At 42.8% G+C, this 25,433-nt stretch overlaps 1 protein-coding gene across 3 annotated transcripts in view; it reads left to right on the forward strand.

The window, feature by feature from the left end:
* The window catches only part of UNC13D (unc-13 homolog D), a 707,512-nt gene that overhangs the window by 176,515 nt on the left and 505,564 nt on the right, over nt 1-25,433 (forward strand). For all 3 annotated transcript variants that reach the window (XM_086930728.1, XM_086930726.1, XM_086930727.1), the window contains exons 2-4: nt 12,660-12,701; nt 14,658-14,750; nt 17,200-17,307. In XM_086930728.1, coding sequence (XP_086786854.1) covers nt 12,660-12,701; nt 14,658-14,750; nt 17,200-17,307 — 243 coding nt within the window. The remainder of the gene's footprint in view (nt 1-12,659; nt 12,702-14,657; nt 14,751-17,199; nt 17,308-25,433) is intronic.

A 25,433-nucleotide genomic window follows, 5' to 3' on the forward strand; every position in this document is an offset into this window, starting at 1 on the left:
TTAACTTTCACATGTGGAGGCTGTGGTTGTGGTGGCAACGTAGATAAACAAAATAGAATCCACTAGGGATAAGGAGTGTGGTATATAAGCGCCGGCTCGCCCTGGACCGTCACAATCGTCGGAGCAGCGCTGAGGGGCAGACAGAGGAGCATTTCCCTGGAGACCATGAGTTACACACTAGGGTACTAGCAGTTAAGAACTCGTGTTGAGGTATGGAATAGAAACTAAAACCATGCTCTGCTCATGCCCACAGGTTGCTGATTCTTAGCCTGATGGAACGCCCCAATAACTTTGCGCAAAAGCTCATGAGGCAATGTAACCTTTAAAAATAAGTAAGACTGTTTTTAAAAAACATCATCATCCTTAGAGTATATGTCACAGTGATGTTGCATGTATGTCTTTGTGCTTTTTGTCTTTTTTTCAACAGGATTATGAACAGATGGCATTAATCCTTCATGTGTATTACATGTAATATTATTTTCTCGAGTAGACTAGGTCATTGCTACCTGTTTCGATATGTATACCTGTCCTGGTATAGGTATTTGACTCTATACTTTGTCTCTCCTCCAGGTTTGATCTAAACCGCCTATTGGGCGTTAGGACTTCACAAAAAACATACATATTAGGTACACATACACCTAATGTTTTACAATCTTTTTATATAATACACTTTTACATACATATTACATGTGAGTAAGGTGGGGAATTAAGTGCTTTCCCGTCCTGAAGAAGGAGTTGGATACTCCGAAACATGTCCATGTCGACGCACTAGAGAGGTAGCTGTACTTAATTATACAGTAACTACCTCGCCAAGCATGTTTTTAATATTACCAGCCGGGGGCTTGATTAAAAAAGTTGTTTAACCCCACCAGCCAGGTAATTTTTAACATCACTTTCACCACTCCACCACTCACGTTCTTTACCCCACTCACCACCACACATAGTTTACACCATAAAAGTGCTCCCGCGCAAACGTTTGGTCGCAGCACGCCGCATCCCGTAGAGGGGTGCGAAGACCCCAATGATGGTAGAATGACACCAAGGGTCCTTTTGGTGTGTGAGGGGTATTAAAACAACACTGTGTGATCCCAACCAGAGTAGGGACCACACTCATTATCCCTAGTGGATTCTATTTTGTTTATCTACGTTGCTCAGGGAGAATGAATCCACTATAGTCTCTCTCTCCCCTCTTGTTACAGATATGTCCTGGGGGTTAAGTCATTGGGATTATTATTACCTGTCTTCATCTACTGGGGGGCCTATTTTACTGTGAATTTTGGCTCTGTGGTAGCGTGAAGAAGGCGCTACCACCCCACACTGTTACCCCTCCTTGCAGGGGTTGTGGTCCCGGTCCTTGTTGTGCTTGGCTCCTATCTATGCTTGCTGCTGCCAAATGCTTGCCCAATTACGTGATCCCTGCTGCGGTTGTGTGACGAAGGGCAGACCTCCCTGCGACTGAGTGTATGGTACATTCTGATTACTCTGTGTTTGATACTGAGGAGGGGTGTTAATCATATCCTGTTGCGTGGGGTTTTGTGGCGGAAGGCCCTGGCTCTCTAACCTCTTGCTGCTTTTGCTTCTCATGGTATGCCTTTGTCCTGCACTACTTTGCAAGGTGACCACACCTACGGCAATAATAACCCTATCTAATGTAGCTCTGTGGCCAGCCACCCTGGCCTCTACTGCCATAACCTGTTTGTGGTCCTGGAATACCTGTTTGGAACCCAGGAACAAATGCTACACCAATTGTGCTGTGCCTCTTTGGGTCTGCTCCTGCTTCTCTCTATCCTTTTCTTGCTTTTTCTTATGGTAGTAGAATATATGAATGTTTTTCTAATCCAACTACGCTGTCCAGCCCACTTTGTATTTCAGTGGGTAAACCTTTCTACAAAATATTGTAGAAAATGTTACTTGTGGGCCCCTGTTGGTCCATGGTTAGTCCAGTTTCCTGTCCCCATCTTTCCCTCATTCCGTTTAGGAAATTGTTTATGCTTTCTTCTGGCTTCATGGTCTCTGCCATTTTCCCTCCTACATCTGGGCGGAAAGGAAATATTTTTCTCAGGGCGGTCCATATCCGGTGCCTGTGCGTATTAAACGTGGTATGGTCATTCTGAGTATTTGTTAGTGAAATTACTGAGTTGCGAGCTTGCGAGAACACTATATTTGTCTGCTCCCCAATTAGGTTGCTTAGGAGGCTCTTAATGCCACCTATCGCTATGTTGATACCGGCAGTGTTTTACTCGAAGCATGCAATCTATTTCCCTGCTCCATCCAGCAGTGACGGTAACTTCTCGACCCCACTTTGTCCATCTGGGTCCATGGCACATATGTAATCTGTGCCTTGCCCTTCTGCAATAATGGGTACATTCTCATTCTGGGTGTTTCTATGGGTTTCTTCTCAACATAGCATTCCCATCTCTGAGACATTCTGCATGCAGAGGAAGTCCTAACTGGGGTTTCCTCCTTCATACCTGATGCAATTCACTGCTACTGTTAAGTCCTCTGTCTCACTCAAACAATCCTTCCCTTGGTGGAGACCTGTCATATTGGTCCGTCTCCGCAGTCCAATCTTCCAATAGGTTGCAAAATAGGTACTCCAAAGTCCTGCCTCCCTTTTGGACTATTATCTCCTTCCGGGTTAGTTTATCTCTGTCATACACTCAAGTGGAACAGCGTGTATCCTCGTTGCTGCTTACCTCGTGTGCATGCACAGGGGCAATTTTGTTTTTCCTGTGTTGCAGGTGGGTAAGTACCAGGCTGCCAAGTTCATTTATCTCTTGGTCAGCCCCTCTCCTTTGTTGACTGGACAGTCTGTTTCTGAACCCTGCTAGTAGCCTTTCATCTACCTCCGGGTACTCCCAGCGCTGCACCCTGTACCTGGCCCCGTTTTCCCCATGAAAGGAGTGCGCTGTCCTGTACTCTTGCCCAAACTCCCAGTTGCGTGCCCTTCTTCTTGCTGTCTGGCCTGTCTCTTTTGCTATGAACTAAGCACCGCTTTCGTTAGCCTGGCTTCAGCTTCAAATTCAACCTCCGTTTCCTCCTCGGCTACCTAGGCAAACCCTTTAGCCCCACCCTCGTATTCGGTTCCTGGGTGAATGGAGCTTGCTGAGTCGCTATTGAGAACCGCCAAAAACTTTCCTGACACTCGATTATGCTCACCTAAAACAGTGGGAGTGTGTATTTTAATTGCTTTTGAAGTGCCATGTGTTGAACCTGGTGGACGTTGAGTCGAGCTTTTGGGAACCTACCGTAAGGATTTTTGCTGCGCTGGAGGCGTCTTGGCTCGATAGCTTTTGGTTTTCTCGGACTTAGACCTAACTGACCGTTTCTCGGTGGGAGGTTCATAGGGTTCTACTATTATTGGGTTTAAATATCCTAACACATGGGTAGATGGTGTGAGTACATACTTCCCTGCATATGGTGGGGAAGGTGCCTATGCCTTGCTCGCTATCGGCATTGTGGGGTTATCGCTTTTGACAACATCAAAGATGCCCATAATTCTAACACCAACTCTCTTTTTGCTCTCGTTGTCCTGCATATTTAGTCTTTATATGTGTTTTAGTGTGTTAACTTATATTTTTGTCAAATGTTCCCCCTTAAGCCAGGGAAATGTATGTACCTTTTTGTGTAAATGCCACATCTGGCAAAACCTATTAATTCTCTTTATCTGTTTGGGGAACCTAGTTTCCATACGCTTCAGTTGGGAATCCATAGCAATTTTAGTAATTTGGATAAATAGTACAACTCAAAAGACGTTTTTTAGTTTGGTTTATCTAATTCTAGGGGCAATCGTATGTAGTGCACTCTTACAAATTATGTACTAGAAGCTAAGCGCTAACAATATTTGCATCAAACAGTTTGAACAAACATGTCAATAAAAACAAGATAAAAATACATTTGTACAGCGTAGCGCAAATATGGGATATGTTAGAATAGCATCTGCACAAACAGTTTTTCACACAATACAGTTTTCAATAAACAATCAATGCAACATCACCATATACATAATAAAGTATAATAATGGTTAACAGAAAAAAATACTTTGGAAAAAAAGAAATTACTACGTTCTAAACATGTATGACTACTCCATTTTGCGAGCCACAAATTGCGATGTTTTGCAAATCGCAATATGCGACTCCCAAAAAGGAATGTCTCAGACATTGTTTGCGATTTCGAATGGGGTTGCTAAAGACCCACCTCAATATTATTAATTAGGTAGGTCGCAATTTGTGACGCCCTTCGGAATCTCACATATCACAGGGATGGTGGCCTACTTGGGACAGTAGAACACCACGTATGTGTTTTTTAAATAAAGTAACTTTTTTTTGCCCAAATGCAGTCAGTTTTCCTTAAAGGAAAGCAGGATGCATTTAAAAGTAAAAAATGTAACGTTTTCTTTTTCTTTTTTAAGCGCAGGCAGTGGTCCCTGGGACCACTGCCTGCTCTTTAAAATTATTTTCACATATATTCACAATGGAAAAGGGGTCTGCTGGGGACCTCTTCCCGTGTGTGACTGGCTTACCACCTATTAGAATTGCAGTTGTTTTGTGACTCGATCTGTGGTCGCAAAACAATCGTACATACCACTGTAACTTGCTATTACGAAGGGACGCCCTTGGCACGCCCCTTCCTAATAGTGACTCGCAAACCATATGTTGCCATTCGGTAATAGGTTAGAACCTTGCAAAATTGGGTTTATACATTTCACAACCCATTTTAGCAGTTGCAACCGGGTCGATTTCCCATTTGCGACTGTTAAAAAGGGTTGTACATCTGGCCCTAAGTGAGCTGGATGGTTTGCTACTATCTGCTCCTAGACAAAGGTGGTGATCATAGAAACCATATCATAATAACTCTGGAATCACCGGCCCCTCTTGGCCACACACATTACGCCCAGTTTCCTGGGTCCAATTTTTTCCCTATGTCCGAATTCCGCCCAGTTAGGCTCGGGGTAAGCCAGGTTCACCTCACACACTCCTTTCAGATACTAAGGTTGTTAAGAAACCTCTTAGCACTGGGAAAACGTTGAACAAAAAAATTATGAGACTGAGATATCAACTCTGCCCAATCAGGATGGCTATATCACAAAAATCAGCGCCCTGGGAGCCATCAAGGTCTATGTTCAGCTTAGCTAGCGTACTCCGCTATCGAACAAAGGTGACTTCCACTGGAACACCTTATGACTGATTCAATAGAATTTATGAAATAGGTAATCTAACCAAATGATTAACTAATCAAAATACATGCAACATAATAATCAGAAAATGTTTATGCACACAGTGCTTTCAAGAGCTAACACATTCAAAAGACTCAACTCGTTCACAATAGCTTGATTTCAGCTTTAAATATTTAATTCAATTCTTGGATAATTGTGTTCAAAATGTATGTATTTTGATTCGTTATTCATTTGGTTGTAACTACTTTGAGCAATTGTGCATAGTGGTCAAGTCGATGAGACTTGAGTGAGGTTGGTTGAATTTAGGGCACGGTAAAGATAAACAGGCCACCACTGGAGCACGCAATTTAAAAATCTGCCTTCGAGTTTCATATTCGTTTTTAAAAATTTGAAGTGCTTAGCTACTTTATATAGATTTGAAATATGTAATATGCCAGACCATGTCAGTGGCACAATTGCTTAGGTTATCTTTTTATGCTTCTCTCTAGTTTACCATATGCCAAATGCTTTAGACTATGTATTAGGCTCAGATGTAGAGCCAGATGTATGTAACTATTTTGCATTTGCAGACAATGCAAATCGGTAAATGCGGCCATTTGTGCATGCAAAATGAATGAAATGAAATGAAATTAGATTTATAAAGCGCATGGATGCCCTTGAGCGTCCCAGCGCTAAACTTAACTGAAAAGCAGAAAGGCCCTAAGGAGGGAAGGGGGGAAATAGGATTAATCTACTTTAGGAAAAAGAAAGGTTTTGAGTGATTTTCTAAATTTAGGGTAGGAGGATTCCATCCGGATCTCCCTGGGGAGGGCGTTCCAGTGTTTTGCTGCATTCAGGGAGAACCGCCGTCCTCCAGACCGGGCTTTTCTTACTCTAGGGACGGAGACCAGGTTCTCCCCATCCGAGCGGAGGGTCCTTGAGGATTTATAGGGGCTAATAAGCTTTCTTAGGGCGGGAGGGCCTTTGCCTTGCAATGTCCTGTGTGTGATGCACAGAGTCTTAAATACAATTCGTTCCTGTATGGGGAGCCAGTGCAGGGACCTCAAAAGTGGTTTGGCCGAGGTCCTTCTAGGTGCCCCCATGAGCATTCTTGCTGCAGCGTTCTGAACCCGCTGCAAGGAATTAATTGTCTTTTTGGGTGCAGCTAGGAGGAGTGCATTACCATAATCCAGTCTTGATAGTATGAGGCCTTGGATTAGGAGCTTCCTAGATTGGAAAGGCAGAAGGGGGAGCACTTTCCGCACTGACCGCAACAGGCCGAAACAGCTGCCTGCGACTTTCTGAGCATGAGTCTTAAATGTTAATTGGGGTTCAAACCAGACCCCAAGGCTTTTAATTTTCTCCTTTGCTGGTGGCAGATCACCCATGCAGGGGGGCCAAAGCTCAGAAGGCAGAGATGTAAGGTGATGGCCTTTCCTAATGTATGAAAGGCTTTGGAATTCGAAATGAGGTAATTGCAATTTTGTGCGATTACCTAAATTGTAAATGCAAATAGGGAATCACAATTTGCAGATCCCTAATGCACAGTTAAGAAGCCTTTCCTAAGTGTGAACTGTGCAGTTAGGATACAGTATTACCACCAACTTCAAGTTGATGGTAACCCTGTGCAAACTTTACAAAATGCACAAAACAGCAAAGTGCCATGTTGTGCACGTAGGGCATGTGTGTACCTACATGTGCACCTTTTTTTAGGGGCGCTTCAGGGGGGCCTTAGTCCCCCGGGCACCCTTGCTTTTGCATGACCTAATTTGCAATTACAAATTAGGTAATCGCAATTTAGGTAATGTAAGACCATTCGCACCTATGGGCCTTGAGGCCCACCATAGGAACGAATGAAGTCGCAATTACAAATACCGACTCCCTAATTGCGTTTGCGATTTTTAAGAAATCGTAATTAGGCGTTTAAAATTTCCAGTATGTTTTATTACATTGCATTTTGCGATTCCCAAATATAGATTCGGTAAAAATCAATATTTGAGAATCGCAAATGGCTTTTTTGATACATCTGGCCCGCAGTCTCTTACCCTCTGTGACAGATGCTTTAGGACGGACCTCCATCCTGGAGAATTCAGCATAACGTCAAATCAATTCCTGTGTCTGCCCACCTTTCTTGTTGCGCAAAAGTGAATCCGTCTGGGCGGGGTCTACTTCCTTCGGCTGCAGTCCGGTATGATGTTGCAATCCCTCCTGGTTGGCTCGTCAAAATGTAACTTGAGTTCAAAATCCTTTAACTAACAGAAGACAGGAAGCGTTTGGCAAAACTGTAACAGTTTTTTCATTAAATATTACAGCCGGGAGAACAGTTACAGGCACGAGGTCTGAGGACTGTCTCAATTTACAATCCGTGTACGTCCTCCTTTTATACAAAGCACAATGGGTTGTAAAAGTTTCCAGTGTACTATATATGGTGAGGAATGTTAATTGTTGTCTTTGGAATCATAAATGAATAGTTGAATGGTTACTACAGGTGGGTCTCAACCTTGCGTGGACACAATGTGGTTAACATGTCCAGATGTCGTACATGAGGAGCGCGTGATTACTGTGTGCTAGGACCTGATCGGCTATGTGTTCCTAACTCAAGTGCGTATACCCCCTCGGCCCACGTGCGCTTTTTTGGGGAAATCTCCCTTGACCATTGTAACGTCACTGTGCCTATCTGTGGGATGATCAAGAGTTTTCTGCCCGAGTGTTTGCCTGCCAGCTATACACTCTCCCACCTGTGGCCTATCAATCAGCAATCCTGGGCATGGGTCTCTGGCCCTGCTTGACTGCATATTGGGGAGTCGAGGTTGATGTGGAGATCAAATGGGCGATTCTGTTAATAAGGACAAGATTTTATTTTCATCAATGAATGCGTCAATTTTGTATATTAACAAAGGAACGGCGCAACACAGGTTAGAAATATTCTCGTTAGCACTCCCAGTGTTTGCCACCTGTGGCTGATCCGAGATTTGGGCAATCAAGGGTTTAATAGTTGCATTAATGGTACTAGTATTCCTTTTAGTTTTCCACCCAAATATAGGCACACTCTTGGCCAGTGACCTCTTTCATTTTTACCTTTGACATTTTCATTCCCCAGCAACAACTCTACTTCTTCTATTAAAATGTCACTGTCCTTGAAGGTAGTGCTTGCTTGGGGTATAAGCGCTGTGTCTGTAGTTGTTAATTTTGTGCTTTTATGTTTTTGTCCCCAAGCGACTCAATTGCTATGCGTATCACATTATGATCAACCGGGTATAATGGGTGTGGTGTAGTAATTGCTGACCAGAAGGATACTGGTGATATTATAGTCACACAAAATATAGTAAGGCTCACCTCTCCCCAGTCGATAGTCGGCAGTAGAAGTACTCCTCACTGGATGAATTAAAACTGGATGGCCCAGCCTCGGCCACAGACGGGCCCGCCCGGGTGTGTTATGCGCCCAGGCTTTGTAGCACTAAAGCATGTCAATACCGAAGCATGTGAATACGGCCATGTGCCCCACACTGGCATTATAGACACAGTCTTGTTCAAAAGGACTTCGTATAATACTCTGTGGGTGTTTCATTCTATCTGGTCTTACCTCAAGAAGAGGCAACCGGGTATTACTGTTTAGAATGCATATACCTATCTGGGTTACAATCCCAGTTTGCCTCTGCAGGTTCTAAACCTACATGCCCTACCATATACTAGGGTCTTACATTTAGGTTGTCAATACCAAATGTAAATATACCTAATTACCATGTACGTTTAATCAGAGCCCTGGCCCTGGGTCTGGTTAGCAGAGGCTGGGGCACAATCAGAGACAGAAAACCAGCATCTAGCAGTCTAAATGGTGGCAACAAGTGGGGGGGGGGACACTGCAAAAAGCCATGGTTTCTCACATGTTGGATTCAAGTGATAAGGGTATACTAGAATGTATGGCTTATGGGGTTATGTGTTGGTTATGTGTTGGCTTTAGGATATGGGAACAGGAAGAAAAAATGTAGTTCTTTTCTAAAGTCAGAGTTGCTTTATACATTTGTGTGATGTTGTCTGATGCTTCATAATCAGTCAGTCATGTGAGTAGGTACCTTATAGTTAATAAGTACTTACTTTATAGAAGGCATTATATCCTTTTTTTAAATATTTAGTGTGATCCCAGTATTCATTTGAGCAAATATCAATTACATGAGTCGTTGTGGTATAGTGAAATGTAGTATGTTAAGCTGCTATGAAAATACTTGGTTTATAGACTCTCTATTTAGTGCTGACAAGGTAGTCTGGTGGGACCACATTGTTCGCGTAGGATTATTCCTTAATTGCTACACTAAGAAGGTAAGCTATTTTTAGGACCACTAGCTTGTATTCTAACGATACAGAATACTTTCTAGAATGGCTGATGAATGTAGGTTTGGGTCACGGGTAAGCTAGCACCATTCCTTTGGGTTATTCCTGTGTATTCAGACAAGGTGTATGAGTAATATCTGGTTGACCAATGAGATTACAGCTCTTGTATTATAAATATGTAATATAGACTGTCAAAGATTGCAGGTGGAATATCATGATTTTTATTAGCAATGGATTATTGCTTTCCTATAGATTTCTATCCAAAATGCCTAAAATACGATGTAGGAACCATAAGTTATGAAAATAATAAGTATCAACAAATAAAAAACAAAAAGAAATTGGATTATTATTTGGGATGGGTGTCTGTCTACTCACCTCAAAGAAAAATCACAACCTTTGTCAGAGGCACTAAATGAACCTGACCTCAACCCTCCAGATAGCTGTGGCACAGAGCAGTCAGCTTAATTTATGGCAATGTGGAAATTATTTATGCAGTAGTACAATCATAATGCAAAACAAAAAAACCAATTTGAATTAGAAAAACATAGTAAAAGATAATACAATGATAAAACACTCAGTACAGGGAACCAGAGATATGAATTTTTTAAGTTTTAAGTCGAGATAATTACTAAATGCACTAAGCGCCAATGATAGTCAACAGTTGCTGTAGATTGGCACCTAAGCACAATTTGAGGCTGACCCCGAAGGAAAGTGGGCAGCATTCCTCTTTCCTTTGAACCCTCTGACTTTGAAGTCAGCCAAAAGCAAAATAAATATCAGACTCTCACGAAAACACAGCTTGACATCTGACCGTGTTCTTTGAATGCCTAGCAAATGTGTTGAAATAAGAACAAAGTTTAAAGGCCTGTTTATTGCAGAAAACGAGTTTGTGGAAGAATACTGTAAACATGGCTTTAGCATGGGGAGGTACGAACTCAAGCTGCACAGCTTAAAGCAAATAAAGCCAGCAAATTGAAAGGCAGAAAATGTGAGTTACAAAGCAGAAAGCCAACAGCAAGCCACGGGCAGAATAGATTCCCAGGTCAACTTTCTGAAAGTGTCCAAGATGTCTTTAAGTATATGTTAAATTGATATAAGCAGCTTTGAGAAACATCCTCTACGTAGTTCTATGAAAAACTCCATATTGAAAAGTTGACAAATGCTGGCTAATACAAATTTGATATACGTATGAATTCCTCAACCACAGTGCACCAAACTTTACATGCGTAAGCTTTTGTGGTCCACTGAAGTTTATGCGCCATGTAATTAATTTTACTCCATCATTTCTCAAGTAAGATTATAATAAAGATGTTGGATATCTTCTGAAAGTGCAATGTAACCCTACTGCACCACTTCTAAATGTAGTCATATTCCTATATAGTTCACTTAATAGAGGATATTACAAAAACTCAAACGATCTAAAAAGCACCATTTAAAGTGCCTTTACAATGGTAATTCTGTTTATTTTTGCAGTTGCATGTAGATGGTGCTTGCTTGAGGTGGATTTGTGCAATCGACCATGGAAAAAGTTAAAGTTGCTCTGGTATTTTAACTGTTACATATCTGGACTTTTTAAGTTTTATAATCTCATATTAGCATTTTTATTGAAAGTGTACAAATGATATACCTGATTTTTTTATTGAAAATTGATTCAATCCCCTGTAAGTTGAATAAATATGTCTTACAAGTTCTAATTTAGAGGAAGCTTGTCAATTGATCAGAATATATTTCCTTCAATAGGCTGTGCATCAGAGCAGAATGTAATGCTTGCCAAATTTGGCAAGCATCTATTAACCCTTTTTTAAATAATACAAAACAAGTAAGTCCTATAGAATTGTGAGTGTGGAAAATCAAAAGCAACCTTCTGGAGACACCTTGTTATCTCCAACCCCCCAACACCCCCCCGGCTGCATAATTAATATACACTAAACAAACTGAAATTATGCTACAAAGGTTCTGATGTACCATAACATAACTATGTATATCTTTATTACACCTCTATGTTCTATCATTCTTTATAAGATTCTTTCTAGGATTGACTTTGGCAACGCTGAACTGGTAGGCATCCCGCTGAATGCCCTAAAGCTCTTGAAATCTGTTCTCTGTGGTTCAGCAATACTTGTGTCATCTAGTAAATATTTTAATTACAGCACTCCTACAATGGATGAATTGCACTGGTTACCGATGGAAGCCAGAATAAAATGCCTGGCCTATAAGGGTAACCACTTCAACTCCCCACCCAACGTCGCTTCATAGTCAGAAGGCCCAAGAGAATCCAGGAGCATAACAAATGTACTACCTAAACCTCCTGCCTTCGAAAAAACTCATGCGTAGCATCTAGCTTTATTAGGAGCTGTTTCACTTCTGCGAAACTCACTTCCAGTGGAATTAAGTGAAACTCAGCCTGATTTATTTTTGCCAACATTTGAATGTCCTTTTCTTCAGACTATATCTGAATAATTACTGTGCCCATACCTCCCGCTCTTCCCATAAAATTCTGCTATCAAAGCTAGCATGTAATTGCTGAATGTCTGCTACTTTTGTTTCTTTATTACTTTTATAAGAGGTTGTAGTTTGCAGTAATTTGGAAACCCATCCTTGGTATTTTCTTTCAGGCTAATTAATCCACTATCGCACATGTCCATCTTTCCCCCTACTCCTTTTCATTGGAGCTATAGCTGTGTTATGTGGAATGGTTGTTATCATGATTTTGTTTGTCCAAAATATGTTCTATGCAAGCCATGCTATTTGTGATTCTATTTAAAGTGCTCTAGTACTGATTGATGATCCGCGGTATATCAAAGTGTTAAATAAATAACCACAGAAAAGGCTGATATTTCTGTAACGATATATACTGATGAAAATAAAGATATTGGTTTGATATTTTATGGTGTTTGTAATCTGGCAGTATATTTCATTATGGACATGCTGTGAGTATTCTGTGTTGTCCCACTTTAGGGCACGTAGTGCTGGGTCTCATTCGCCAGAATCTCCCTATTACTCAGCCAAAAATTATTGTAAAGACATGGTGCAGATTGAGCTACTATTAAAGTTTTAGCCATTAAAAACTAGCTTGCAAACAGAATCCGGGATGGAATCATAGCCCCAGAGTGTCGAGATACGGTAGAATTTTATAAAATCATTTTTCCAAATGTGTTTCCTTTGTTTCCTTTAGATGGAAGGCAGCTTGGCAGGTTCCCGGTTAACTAGGACCAAGGTAGGAGGCTATGTCAATTTTTTTAAGGACTTTCAAACATGAAACATGCAAAGCAAGGGAATTCAATCTCCTAGCTCTGCTCCTCAAAATACAATGGTGACAATTTTAGAACGTCCGAGATAGGGGGGTAGATAAAGTCAAGATTTTCTCCGCTAATTTGTCAAATGGTTGTTTATTGCATTGCTGTTAAAGAGGAACAGTTCCACATGTTATGTATCATAATGCTGTACGGGTGTATTTATATGTGTGTGTTTACATGCTCTGTTTAGTGCCTTTTATCTGAGGCATATCTATTAAGTGCAATTAGGCTGAAATGGCAGAACTTGCTGGAGGTAAATGAACAATGATAATATGCAAAGCTGGGATTGTTGGTTAGGGCGTCAAGTGAGAAAGTGAAATAGAGGGCAAGATGCTTTCAGGATTTAGAAATGATAATGAGATCTTTCAAAAGGATGAGAGGTTCCTGAGACAGAGAATGAGGGTTTTAGAGAGGCCCGGTCATGAATGAGAGCAGGCAAAAGAGAGCAAGAATAAACACTAGCAAGTAAGATGGAGAGACACAGTTAAGAGAAAGAGGACAGAGCAGTGATGGAGACATGGTCACTTTATAACATAAAATTCATTTCATTAAGATCGAGCTAGTGTGAGGCCATATAGGAGCCGGAAGATGATCACTCTCCTTTAAATCCTCTGATCTACCCATGACTCTACTGCACTATTGCTCACTACTTCATCTTTGCCTGTCTTCATCTTCTGCTGAACTTCTGCCATTTCTCTTCTCTTATACCCTTTGCTCCTTTCTGCTTAAGATTTCTCACTTGAAGTGTTCCATTCGGTGCTCTCCTGCTTATTAGTCTGTCTGCCTCGGTGGTCTTCCCCTAGGTCTCACCATATCCTCCCTGAAATCCTTGCTCTCATCCTCTCGGCATTTCATCTCTCCCTGTCCTCGTATCCCACTTTGCTCTTATTCAGCCTTTTCAAGCATACCCTTTGCACCTTTCTACTTGAGACCTCAAGTTGCTCCTTATTCATTTGTCCAGAACCATATTTCTTATAGTTTTCCACTGTTCCTAATTTACTAAACAATCTGCCTCCTTCCTTTTCCCCCTCTCAATCTCCTTCAATCTCAACCTGCTGCATTCTTTATGCACAGTTCTCTTCCTCTGTGCTCCATTTCGTGATTAGTTTAAAATGTTATCATTCTCTTTTTCCACCCCATTCCTTCATTGGTTACTTATGTAAGGGGTTTAACCATCAGCTCCCTTATTCTGTTGTACGGTGCACTGACACCTACTTAGTTAAACTGAACTTTATAAAAATGAGAACTAAATTATCTAAAAGGCATCTTGAAGGAGTTGGTCTATAGAGGGAGTTGTGAGGATGGCCTGAGAATTGTCACCACGAAAGTGTGAAGTTCAGTGAAATCATGATGTCTGTTACTGTTGGTGTTACCTGTGCATCTTTGCATCTTGTGACTCAATCAGTAATCTGACGACGGGGTTAGAGCTGGGCACACCCACATTTTGGAAGAGTGTACTTGCCCATTTCATTGGCTTAGTTTCTGACGCTAAGCATTAAAAAGAATCAGAAATAATAGAGTTGTTTCATGGTTGTCCTCCTCTCAAGTCTCTGTCAGCTGCACTCACTTGTCCCTGTTCATGAAAAAGAAGGTAGTGGCCTTTCACACTTCCCATAACTACGTTGACAATGTTTGTTCCAATTTCTCTCTGAGTAAGGTGCATACTACCTTTCAATGCCCGTGTTTTGCAGAAGAACCACACAGGGCATGTCCCATGCTGAGATACGAATGTTAGGACTGTAATGTGTGGGAGGAGCACACCTTGTAACAATTAATTCAATGCACTGTAGAGTTATTTCATAAGACTATCGAGTGGGAAGGGAAGGGTATTGGTACCAGATAGTATAACAAATAATCCTGTCATTTTCCCCATACAGGCTCAATACAGACGGGGGCCCACTGTGCGTATAGCCCAAGAAAAGAATGCCAAAGACCCCGTTCCGGAGCCCGAGTTGCCATCTTCAACTCAGGTGAGACTTCATGAGCACAGTTCAGTCCATCTCCTACACATGATTTGTTAGGCTGTTCCAAATGTCTCTGAGTGGAGCAACTCTAATGGTCTGGGTTGGAAACTACACGGTGGGACCCTTGTGTAATTCCTCGGGGTGCTCTTTTAAAGTCTGGAAGACTCTAGATGATTCCAAAGAGTTCTCTTAAAGTATTTGAATTGAAGTTTTTTTTAAGCTTCTGTGGAAAACAAAGTGCTTTGAAGAGTATATGAATGACTCCTGATATTCTGTGTGTTTAACACGCAGAATGAATTATTTTGTGGTGTAATTGACCTAATACCTTGTGGGAGGCGTTCCACATATTGGGTACATTTCCAGCATTGTTTAAAAAGTTTGCCATCTTTCTCATGATGGGGCAAGGAGAAATTTGACCATTGGGGCTGATTATTCCTTGGCAAGATGGTTGGGAGGGTGGAGGGTTCCAAAAATAAGGCTTTATGCTTGATGTGGGTTAGTTCAAAGATCTTTCTCACTTTCATGGCAACTCCCTTCGTAGTACAGAATATGTGATTTAACTTTTAGTACCTGTGGCAAGCTTAGCAGCTGCTTGGGTGTCTGCTTTGATAGAAGTTAGGTACATTTGGGGAATTTTAGGAGTAGATTTTTTCCACAGTCCAGTTTTTGCTGTAAAAGAGATTGACTTATTTGCTTGAACTATTGATTCTGGATAAGAGATTTGATTTCACAGGGGTTCTAAATTGAAAAAGTGTCTCCTTTGCTGTTGAATTGATGTATGCTTGAATGTTAAGTGTCATTGTTATTAGATGACTTGTGAGTCATGTCGAACTCGAGAAAGGGCAGTTAGGAGATTCAATAAGAATCTTTCCTGAGATTATACATAGAGGAATCGCAATAGACTACATAGGGATAGGGGCTTTTCTGAGGTTTTGTTATAAGGACTCTTGGGAGAATCGATGTGTGGGCCAATTGTAAAATTTTGCTTGGAGGCCATTTGGGATACTCAGTGGTCAGGACTGTCTTCTGAAATGTTATACAGATGACACTTAGAAGATTGTTTGTAGGAGTTATGAGATTATGTATTCAAGATATTTGGGAAACTCCATGGAGGTGAGGATTGGGAGTTCTCTTCTAAGGTTTTGCAAATTGGACCCCATGTGATTTTGTTTTTTATTTGGAGTTCTTTGAGATCATGCATGAGAGAATCCAGAAAATTATGTGGGTGAGCTCACTTATTATAGTCCAGGGGTTTCTATAGCATTCTCATTTCTGATTTTGTACATGTGGAACTTCCTGGGATTAAGTATGAGACTTCTCTTCCAACTTAGACCACTTAGAACCCTAGGGTATTCTGTGGGGGAGTTTTCTTCTGACAATGAGTTGCATTTGTAAGGTTGTGTGTTAGTCTGTGGTATCTAAGGGGATATTCTTTTCTGATGATGGACATGTGGAAGTTCAGGGTATTTTCTGGGGAATTCAATTCTGATGTGCATGTCATTGTCCAGTTAATTCTAATGGGATATTTTATTTGGAAGTTATGCATATGGAACTATTGGGAACTCTGGGAGTTATGCTGTAGGAATTGGCATGTGGTAGGCCAGGAGGTTCTGTGAAGGAGTTCTCTTCTGAGGATGGGTATATGGGAGTCCAGGGTCCTCTATTTGTGAGTTCTCTTCTGAGATTGTGCATGTGGTATTCCTGTAGATTTTATGGGGGTGAGGGGGGTTCTTCTGAATGTACACATGTATGTCTCCTGGGTAGACCTTGGGAGGATTTATGTTCAGGGAAGTGCATGTGGTAGTCTCCCGGATTCTTTGGAGGAGTTCTCTTCTGCCTATAGAAGAACTCTGAATACGGGATTGCAACATAGTCTGTGTGGGGGTTCAGGTCTAGGTCATGCATGTGGTGCTGTTGGTATTCTGCAGGGGAGCTCTTTTCTGAGATTGCGTATGTGGAACTTAATGTGAGCCTGTAAGGATGTTATTTTCTGAGGTTGTGCAATTGGGAATTCAAGGAGAGATGATAAATGTGAGACTCCAGAGGATTGTATGGGGGATTTCCTATCTGATGTTGTACAGATGAGAGTTCTGGGGTTCCTGTAGGAGTGTTCTTTTCTGAGGTAGTTCATATGGTACTCTAAAGGATTCTTTCGGGGAATACTGTTTCGAACAGAGGCATGTAAGACTCCAAGGGATTATAGGGGGAGTCCTTTACTGAGATGCTCTCGTAAATCCAGGGGATTTTTAGGACAATTCTCTACTGAGGCGGTGCATTGCGGACTATTAAAGAAAAGTCTCATGGTGTGTTGCGCAATGCATTTAAAAAATCCCAAAATACAGCCAAATTCTGCGTTTGTAAGTGCCTACGACTTTGTCTCCAGCTTATGCTTGTATATTCTCAAACATCCCTCAGTGTATGCTGATTCACCTCTTCTTTCTCTCACCGTCTGCAGTCTAGTCTCTTGTATGAGGAAGTCCTTTACACTATCCTCCACCGGCTGGGAAAGCCAGAAGCTGAGCATGTATCTGATGCAGATGAGCTGTACGAGTACGTGCAACAGGTGACTACCGAGCTTGTTCTAGAGGAGGTTTATGCTCTTGTACTGGGGAGGGGGGCGAAATGGCACCATGCAAAAAGAGTCATTAATGTATTTGGATGTTTTTTACTTGGAGTCATCTCAAAACGTCTTTCATTAGAATCCTCTGTTGTAGGGGCACTTCACATATGTTTCAGGCGCTGTCATTTCCCTCTATTTATGTTCCCTTCCTTTGATTTTCTGCACCTTCCCTGTGAAGGTGAACCCTGTTTGATGCTGGTTCACATTTTTCCTTTCTACCTCCGCTAGTTTTCCTCTTGAAGGTCGTTTTTAGGTCTCGCCTGCATAGGCTCCGCATGCGCAGTTTCGCTGGTGAGATTTTATGACTTTAAGGAGCTTTGAGTATCGGGCTTTAAGCCCCGCCCCTCTTTCCCATTGACTGGCGTCACCGTTTATGCTAAACGGCGGCCAGCCATTGGGAAAGAGCTTTTCATGATGTACACTTTTCTCTTTTTGAGACGTCCCACTTCGACGGCCTCGTCTGCCTTCCTTCTGGCGTAAAAGGTTTATTCTCTTTATGGGGCCAAACACATGGCCCCATAAAGATAACAAACCTTTTACTTCTGAAGGAAAGCAGACCTAAAAAGAGAAAAGTCTACGTCATGGCGCTCGTGAGTGTACGATCAGCGAATTGTGAAAACAATAGAAGGACTTCAATTTCCTATCTCAGGCTGGCAAGATATAACAGGCATGATTGGTCTCTGTATTATTAAAGCTTACATACATCTTTCCAGCGTACAAAAACCAAAACTCTTGGCACTGCCAGTGCTATTTTGTTAGACCCAACGCGTTCTTGTCACACACAGCGCCACTGTATTATGATTATCTGCCCGGCCCATCCCATAGTTCAGTTAATTCTCTTTAAACCAATTAGTATTACAGCGCTGGCCCTCAATGCCCTTCTGGGTCGGCTGTGCTCTTTGGGGCTCTGGTGCTGGCGGGCAGCAGCCCTGGGGGAGGCCTGGTTCGGACACCTCTGAGGCATGAATATTTCATCGAGCCTTCGGTTACAGAATACGATCCCGCCCGCCTCTGCCCTGGCCTGGAGCCTGAAGGCCTAGCTCCATGGCGACAAAACCCCCGGCGGAATGCACGCCTCTGACTTGAAACTTAAATCCGAACAGTGGGTTTTTAGGATCGATAGGGCGAGGTAGAGCTCCCGATGTACCTAAACAGCGTCTCTATCTAGGTGACAGTGAATGAGGTACAGCCCCAGCGTCCTGCTGAAGTGAGCCAGTGAACACGGGCGCTATGGCGAAGATGCTGCCTGCCCAGGAGGCTGCCAAGATCTACCACACCAACTACGTTAGTGTGGTAGATCACCATCTTGGTGGTGATCTTCATCCAGCCCTACTGGATCGGGGACAGCATCAACACCCCCAGGCTGCTACTTTGGCCTCTTCAGCTACTGCATCAGCAATGCGCTCACCTTCAAGCTCATCTGAAAGGGCAGCGCTCTGGACTTCGCCAGCATCCCCTCCGGGACCTTCAAGACCGCCATGTTCTTCGTGGGCATCTCCATGTTCCTGATCGTCGGCTCCATGCTCTGCTTCGGCCTCTTCTTCTTCTGTAACTCGGCCACTGTCTACAAGGTGTGCGCCTGGATGCAGCTGGCGGCCGGTGAGCTGGGCAGTGGGGGGCGTGCACGGGTGCAAGGTGAGGGGGGCAGAGGGGGTTGTGCCCTAGGACATGGCCCTCCTAGTAGGTACAATGCCTCGGGATGTCAGTTATTAAAGTGTCTTTACTACAGGTACAGTAAGGTAAAATAAGGTGCAAACCAGAGGATTTTGTTAATTACTCCGTGCAGTGGCAATGAAATGCTTGAGGGGCGTTGTAGTCCCCCCAGGGACAGTGACAGGAGTGCCTGGGTGCCCTTCCTTCCCTGCAATCATACAGTGAGCTACGAAGCCAAAGATGCCAAGGTATGTTTATAGTAATGTGGGGCGATACATACAGTGAAAAAGAACATTTTAAACAGCCAGCCGCTCTAGACCCAGTCCCAGCTTTGCATAACACTCATGTTATAAACTGTTTCCTACTGTAGTATCTCTTGTACTGTACGCCAGCCCTTTCTCCTCTCTGTGCACTCGCATCCAGCCTTGTATAACACTCTTGTGATGGAAACTGTTTCTTACCGCATGCTCTCTTGCACTCTTCGCCAGCCCTTTCTCCTCTCCATGCACTCATAGCCAGTCTCCAGCCATGTATAACACTCTCTCCTACTCACTCTCTCCTACTCATTCTCTACTACTCACTCTCTACTACTCACTCTCTACTACTCACTCTCTACTACTCACTCTCTACTACTCACTCTGCTACTCTCTACTACTCTCTACTACTCACTCTGCTACTCACTCTCTACTGCTCTCTACTACTCATTACTACTCACTCTCTACTACTCTCCTCTACTACTCACTCTCTACCACTCTCTGTTACTCACTTTATACTACTCTCTACTACTCACTCTCTAATACTCTCCTCTACTACTCACTCTTTACTGCTCTCTACTAATCACTCTACTACCCACTCTACTACTCTCTACTACTCGCTCTCTGCTACCCACCATCTACTACTCTCTACTACTCACTCTCTACTACTCACTCTCTGCTACTCACTCTCTAATCACTCTCTACTACTCTCTACTACTCACTTTACTACAATCTACTACTCGCTCTCTACTACTCACTCTACTACTCACTCTCTGCTACTCACTGCTACTCTCTACTACTCGCTCTCTACTACTCACTCTGCTACTCACTGCTACTCTACTACTCACTCTCTACTACTCACTCTCTATTAGTCACTCTCTACTACTCACTCTCTACTGCTCACTATTTACTACTCTCCTCAAATACTCTCTGGTACTCTCTAGTACTCACTCTACTACTCTCTACTACTCTATTACTCACTCTCTGCTACTCACTCTCTACTACTCTACTACTCACTTTCTATTACTCTCTACTCCTCACTCTATTACAATCTACTACTTACTGTCTACTACGTACTCTCTGCTACTTACTATCTGCTACTCACTCTCTACTACCCTCTACTCTACTTACTCTCTACTTCGCTCTACTACTTACTCTCTACTACTCTCCATTACTCACTCTCTACTACTCACTCTACTCACTCTCTACTACTCTCTACTACTCACTCTGCTACTCACTCTCTATTACTATATGCTACTCACTCTCTACTACTTACTCTCTGCTACTCACTCTACTACCCTCTACTCCCTATTTACTGCCTACTACTTTCTACTACTCACTCTCTACTACTATTACTCACTCTATATTACTCACTCTCTACTACTCACTCTCTGCTACTCACTCTGCTACTCACTCTATTATTCTCTACTACTCTCTCTACTACTCTCTCTCTACTACTCTCTCTCTACTACTCTCTCTACTACTCACTCTCTACTATTCACTCTCTACTACTCACTCTCCACTAACCACTCTACTACTCTCTACTATTCTCACTCTACTACTCACTACTATTCACTCTACTTACTCTCTACTGCTTACTCTATACTACTCACTTTCTACCTCTCTCGACTACTCTCTGCTCTCTACCTCTACCTCTCATAAATACAAATATATGCATGCATACATATACATATACATATATGCATACATTTGCATGTTATGTACATGAAAGTTTGAAAATCACTAATAAAAGCGAAGCTAAAAAGCCGCCTATTTACAAAGAGGACTACTTTAACTTAAACCAGGGCGAGACCTAATGCATTTTCAATGCTTGTTTATGTGTTTGTGTGTATTTTTACTTTAATGCAAGTGCAGTCCGCTTCTGGGGTGGCAGCCTGTGGCAGTGCAGGGAGTGCCTATCTCTGCAAATGTCTTTCTTATCCTTCACAGCCTATTTGGTAGGGTGTCACTCCCAGGGCCCGACTGGAAACCAAAAATAGCCCTTGCCAAAAAGTTCTAATCAGCCTCGCTCAGGTCATGGCAGCCGGTCCGTCCTGCCCCGAGAGCAGTGACAGGGCCTGCAACCCACCAGCCTGCTAACATGACAGTGGAATGATGGCAAGCCCATCCCCGCTCGCCCACTGTAGTGGTGATGTAATGCTTTGTAGAATGTTGAGCTTGTAGAATATTATTCATGTAATGTTGTGTATTGCTTTGAATTGATCGGGAGTGTTGTTGTACTCGAGGTTCGTTCAGGGACTTCAGTTGCTAAATGGAATCCGGGCTGTCAAGGCGCTCCTGACTGTGGGTGAATTACTTCTTGGAATAAATCAACATTTCTTCTACATGTAATGTCTCCTGGCTCATTACATATTGGCGACGATTAAGGATTATTTTAATTCACCCACCGACCCACGCAAGAATTTTATTATTCGTCTGGGATCGAGCATTTTTTTTCTTCTCTAAAGAAAATAGAAAACTAAGTGAATTTGAAGATTGACTCCACAGTATCCTCTACGTCAGTATGGACTACATCTCAAAGCATTGAATTGTCTGAGATTCGTCGAGTTACGGTAGGATTGGATCAAGTGAGGTGATGGATGCAGTCATATCATTTTAAATAGAGACTCGGAGTAAGTGAACTTTGCCTCTTGATAGAATGATTTGCCTGCGTGAATCAGGGGTTCACTCTACAACGGAGGACAAACAGTGGTCGGATTTGTTTGTTGGCGATCACATGAGTCTTTCTTAAGTCTATTGATGATAACGTTTGTCTTTGGAGCGCAACCTCTTTTGAAAGAATACAAAGCCGGGAACGCTTACCGAAGTTCCGAAGTACGCTCTTCTGATTTAGCTCGAGCATTCCGGAACCTGAGCTAGTCAGTGTTGTTCGGCGCTTGTCAGTGACATTCCGCACTTGAGCAGCACTCTACAATGCTCAAACGTGCCGAGAGCCACCCGTTGGTGAGTAAGTAACGTGCCGCCATTTTGTTTTTTTTTGTGAAGTTCTATCATTTCATTATCGGAGCATCTCATGTATTGCGGTTGAAGATGGACCAATGGCCATCCCTTTCCGCTTTTAGCAACAATGGCAGTTTCTTACGATTTCAGTAAGACTTATTCTCTATGTTCAAGGGATTACTTAATTTGGAACATTTAATGTGCACTAACTGATTTTGTCTGTCAACGTGGGAATACGTAGTGAAAACGTTCAACAGCAACTAAATTAATTCCTCTGGTTACCGGCATATTATTGAGATCACATTTTCAGTGGAACTTAGTTTTCTTTCACGCAAGTCAACTGCTACAGTAAAACGCCCTCTAGGGGCACAGTATTCAGGGTGTTGGTTTTCAGGGTTCTGTATTAAGATTTTTTAGGTTGTCTTTCAGCAGAACATGTCTTCAGTAAAAGACATCACTCAACCACCACCATTTTTGGACACACCGGGTAAACCTGTTATGTTATGGTCCGAGTGGTTTGGGTTGTTTCAAAACCACCTTGTAGCTATTGATGCCACAGAATGTTCTCCTCCTCGTAAGTTTGCTTTATTAATTGGCAGTTTAGGGTTAGCAGCACAACACATTTTTAACAGTTTAACACCAATTACTCCTCCTTCTGGTCAATCAGGGGACAGACAATGGAATGTTTATTCTGAGGCCATAGCTAGATTAAAAAAACAATTTGACTAATCCCCTAATATTATGTTAGAAAGGCATAATTTTTGTAAGCGTAAACAAAATGAGGATGAGAAGGTGGAGGAATATGTTGCAGCCTTGAGAGTGTTGGCGATTTCATGTGATTTTGGTCCACTCTTGGATAATTATATTAGAGAACAACTCGTGTTTAATTGCGCTTCACCAAAGATTAAGGAACGGATACTTAGTTGTAAAAACCCTACTCTGTCAGAGGTTATAGATTTAGCCTTAAGCATTGAGAGGTCTGTAATTTCAATCCAGGCCATGATGTCAGGAATAACTCCGAAGGTAAACTTGGTTGCAGATGAGTATGATGAAGGGGGCTTGTATGCTGTGAGTTCTAAAGATAAAGTGGCAAAGCCTGCTCAACAAAAAGGTCAAAACTTCTGTTATAGATGTGGTTCGAAATTTCATATTGGTAATTTTAAAGGGTGTCCAGCTTTGAATAAGTGTTGTTCCGTGTGTAAAAAGATTGGAAATTTTCAAAAAGTTTGCAGGTTTCAGAAAAAAACGATAAAGGTAAGCAACGTAGAATTGGAAGATTGCTCCGAATCTATGGACAATTTGTTGTCAACTCTGGATACAGGTAATGAACAGATAAAAGGCCCTTTATGTTCATCGACTATCAATGGAGTTCAATTGCAAATTATGGCTGACTCGGGTTCGGGTATCACCATTCTTCGTGATTTTACCTTCTATGAAAAATGGGGAAAAGAAACTGTTCTGTTGGAAACTGATATCAATCCAAAAGCATTTGGGGAGAAAGACATCAACCTGCTGGGATTTTTCAGGGGTAATGAACAGATGTTAGAAGGGTCCATTTGTACCAAAATATATGTAGCAATCAAAGGGAAAAACATTGTGGGTTGGAACGATCTGGCTAGAATGGGTCTATATTTGGTACCGGGGGATGACAATCCCATAAGAGCTAGAGAGTTGCCTGTTTGCTGTATTGAAGATGCAAAAATGTATTGTGCGGATCTTTTAAAGGAATTTAGAAATATTTTTAGTGATAAAGTTGGTCTAGTAAAAGGCGTAGAACATAAGATTAAGCTGTTACCAGATGCTTCTCGGGTTTCACACAAAGTGCAATCTGTACCATTGAGTGTGAAGGGAGAACTGAAGAAAATGCTGGATGACTTGTGTTCACAAGGGATTATTCAACCTACAGAATCATCACAATGGGTTGCCCCCATTGTGGTCGCTTGTAAAAAAAATAATGAAATTAGGTTGTGTGCACATCTTAGGGGTCTGAATAAAAACATTAAGGTTGACTGTCATCCACTGCCCAAGATACAAGAGTTGCTAGCGAATTTGGGTGGGGCAAACTGGTTTTCTTTGATAGATATGAAATCTGCCTATCACCTGGTCCCTTTGTCCAAAGAATCTCAAGAGTTGACAACCGGTGTCACTCCGTTTGGGCTTTTAAGTTTTTATTGCTCCCTTTCGGGTTGGCATCGGCGGCCAGCGTCTTAGAAAGGCTTATGGGATACCATGTTCAAAGATCTAAAAGGGGTGCAAGCGTATTTGGACGATATCCTTATTTTTGCAAAGAGTCTAAACCAGGGGTCTCCAACAGGTCGATCGCGAGCTACCGGTAGCTCGCCATCAGCCTACCAGTAGCTTGCGGTCCGATGCCCACTTTAGTACCCTATCACTGTCATGATGTCTTTTTTAGGTCTTTTTGGCCTCTTGTCTGTTCTTGTCGGTGTTTCTTCCGGTACCACACTGCTGCTATTGGCTAATAAGTTAGCAGGGGTGGGGAGAAGTGGGTGATTTCGACCTGGCAGAAGCAGGGTTATTTTACAGCTCTACTGGAACTTAATGCACAATTTGTACATCACTGTGGCATTGGGGCTGGCTGCGTGATTCCAGCAATCAAATCAATCAATCAATCAATCAGTGACACTTATAAAGCGCGCTACATACCCGTGGGGTCTCAAGGCGCTGGGGGGGGGGGAGCCGCTACTGCTCGAACAGCCAGGTCTTCAGCTTCTTCCTGAAGGAGAGGTGGTCTTGGGTCAGGCGCAGGTCGGTCGGGAGGGAGTTCCAGGTCTTGGCGGCCAGGTGGGAGAAGGACCTTCCTCCTGTAGTCGCTCTTCGGATGCGGGGGACGGCGGCGAGGGCGTGGTTGGCTGATCGGAGGTGGCGTTTGGGAGCGTAGAAGTTGACTCGGCTGTTGAGGTAGCTCGGGCCTTGGTCGTGTAGGGCTTTGTGTGCGTGGGTGAGGAGGCGGAAGGTGATTCTTTTGTTGACGGGGAGCCAGTGAAGGTCTCGCAGATGTCCGGAGATGTGGCTGGTTCGTGGGATGTCGAGGATGAGTCTGGCTGAGGCGTTCTGGATCCGCTGGAGTCTCTTCTGGAGCTTGGCGGTGGTCCCGGCGTAGAGGGCGTTGCCGTAGTCCAGTCGGCTGGTGACGAGGGCCTGGGTGACGGTCTTCCTGGTCTCGGTGGGGATCCACCAGAA

Source organism: Lissotriton vulgaris, chromosome 7 (genome assembly GCF_964263255.1).
Source record: "Lissotriton vulgaris chromosome 7, aLisVul1.2, whole genome shotgun sequence".
Taxonomy (NCBI): Eukaryota; Metazoa; Chordata; class Amphibia; order Caudata; family Salamandridae; genus Lissotriton; species Lissotriton vulgaris.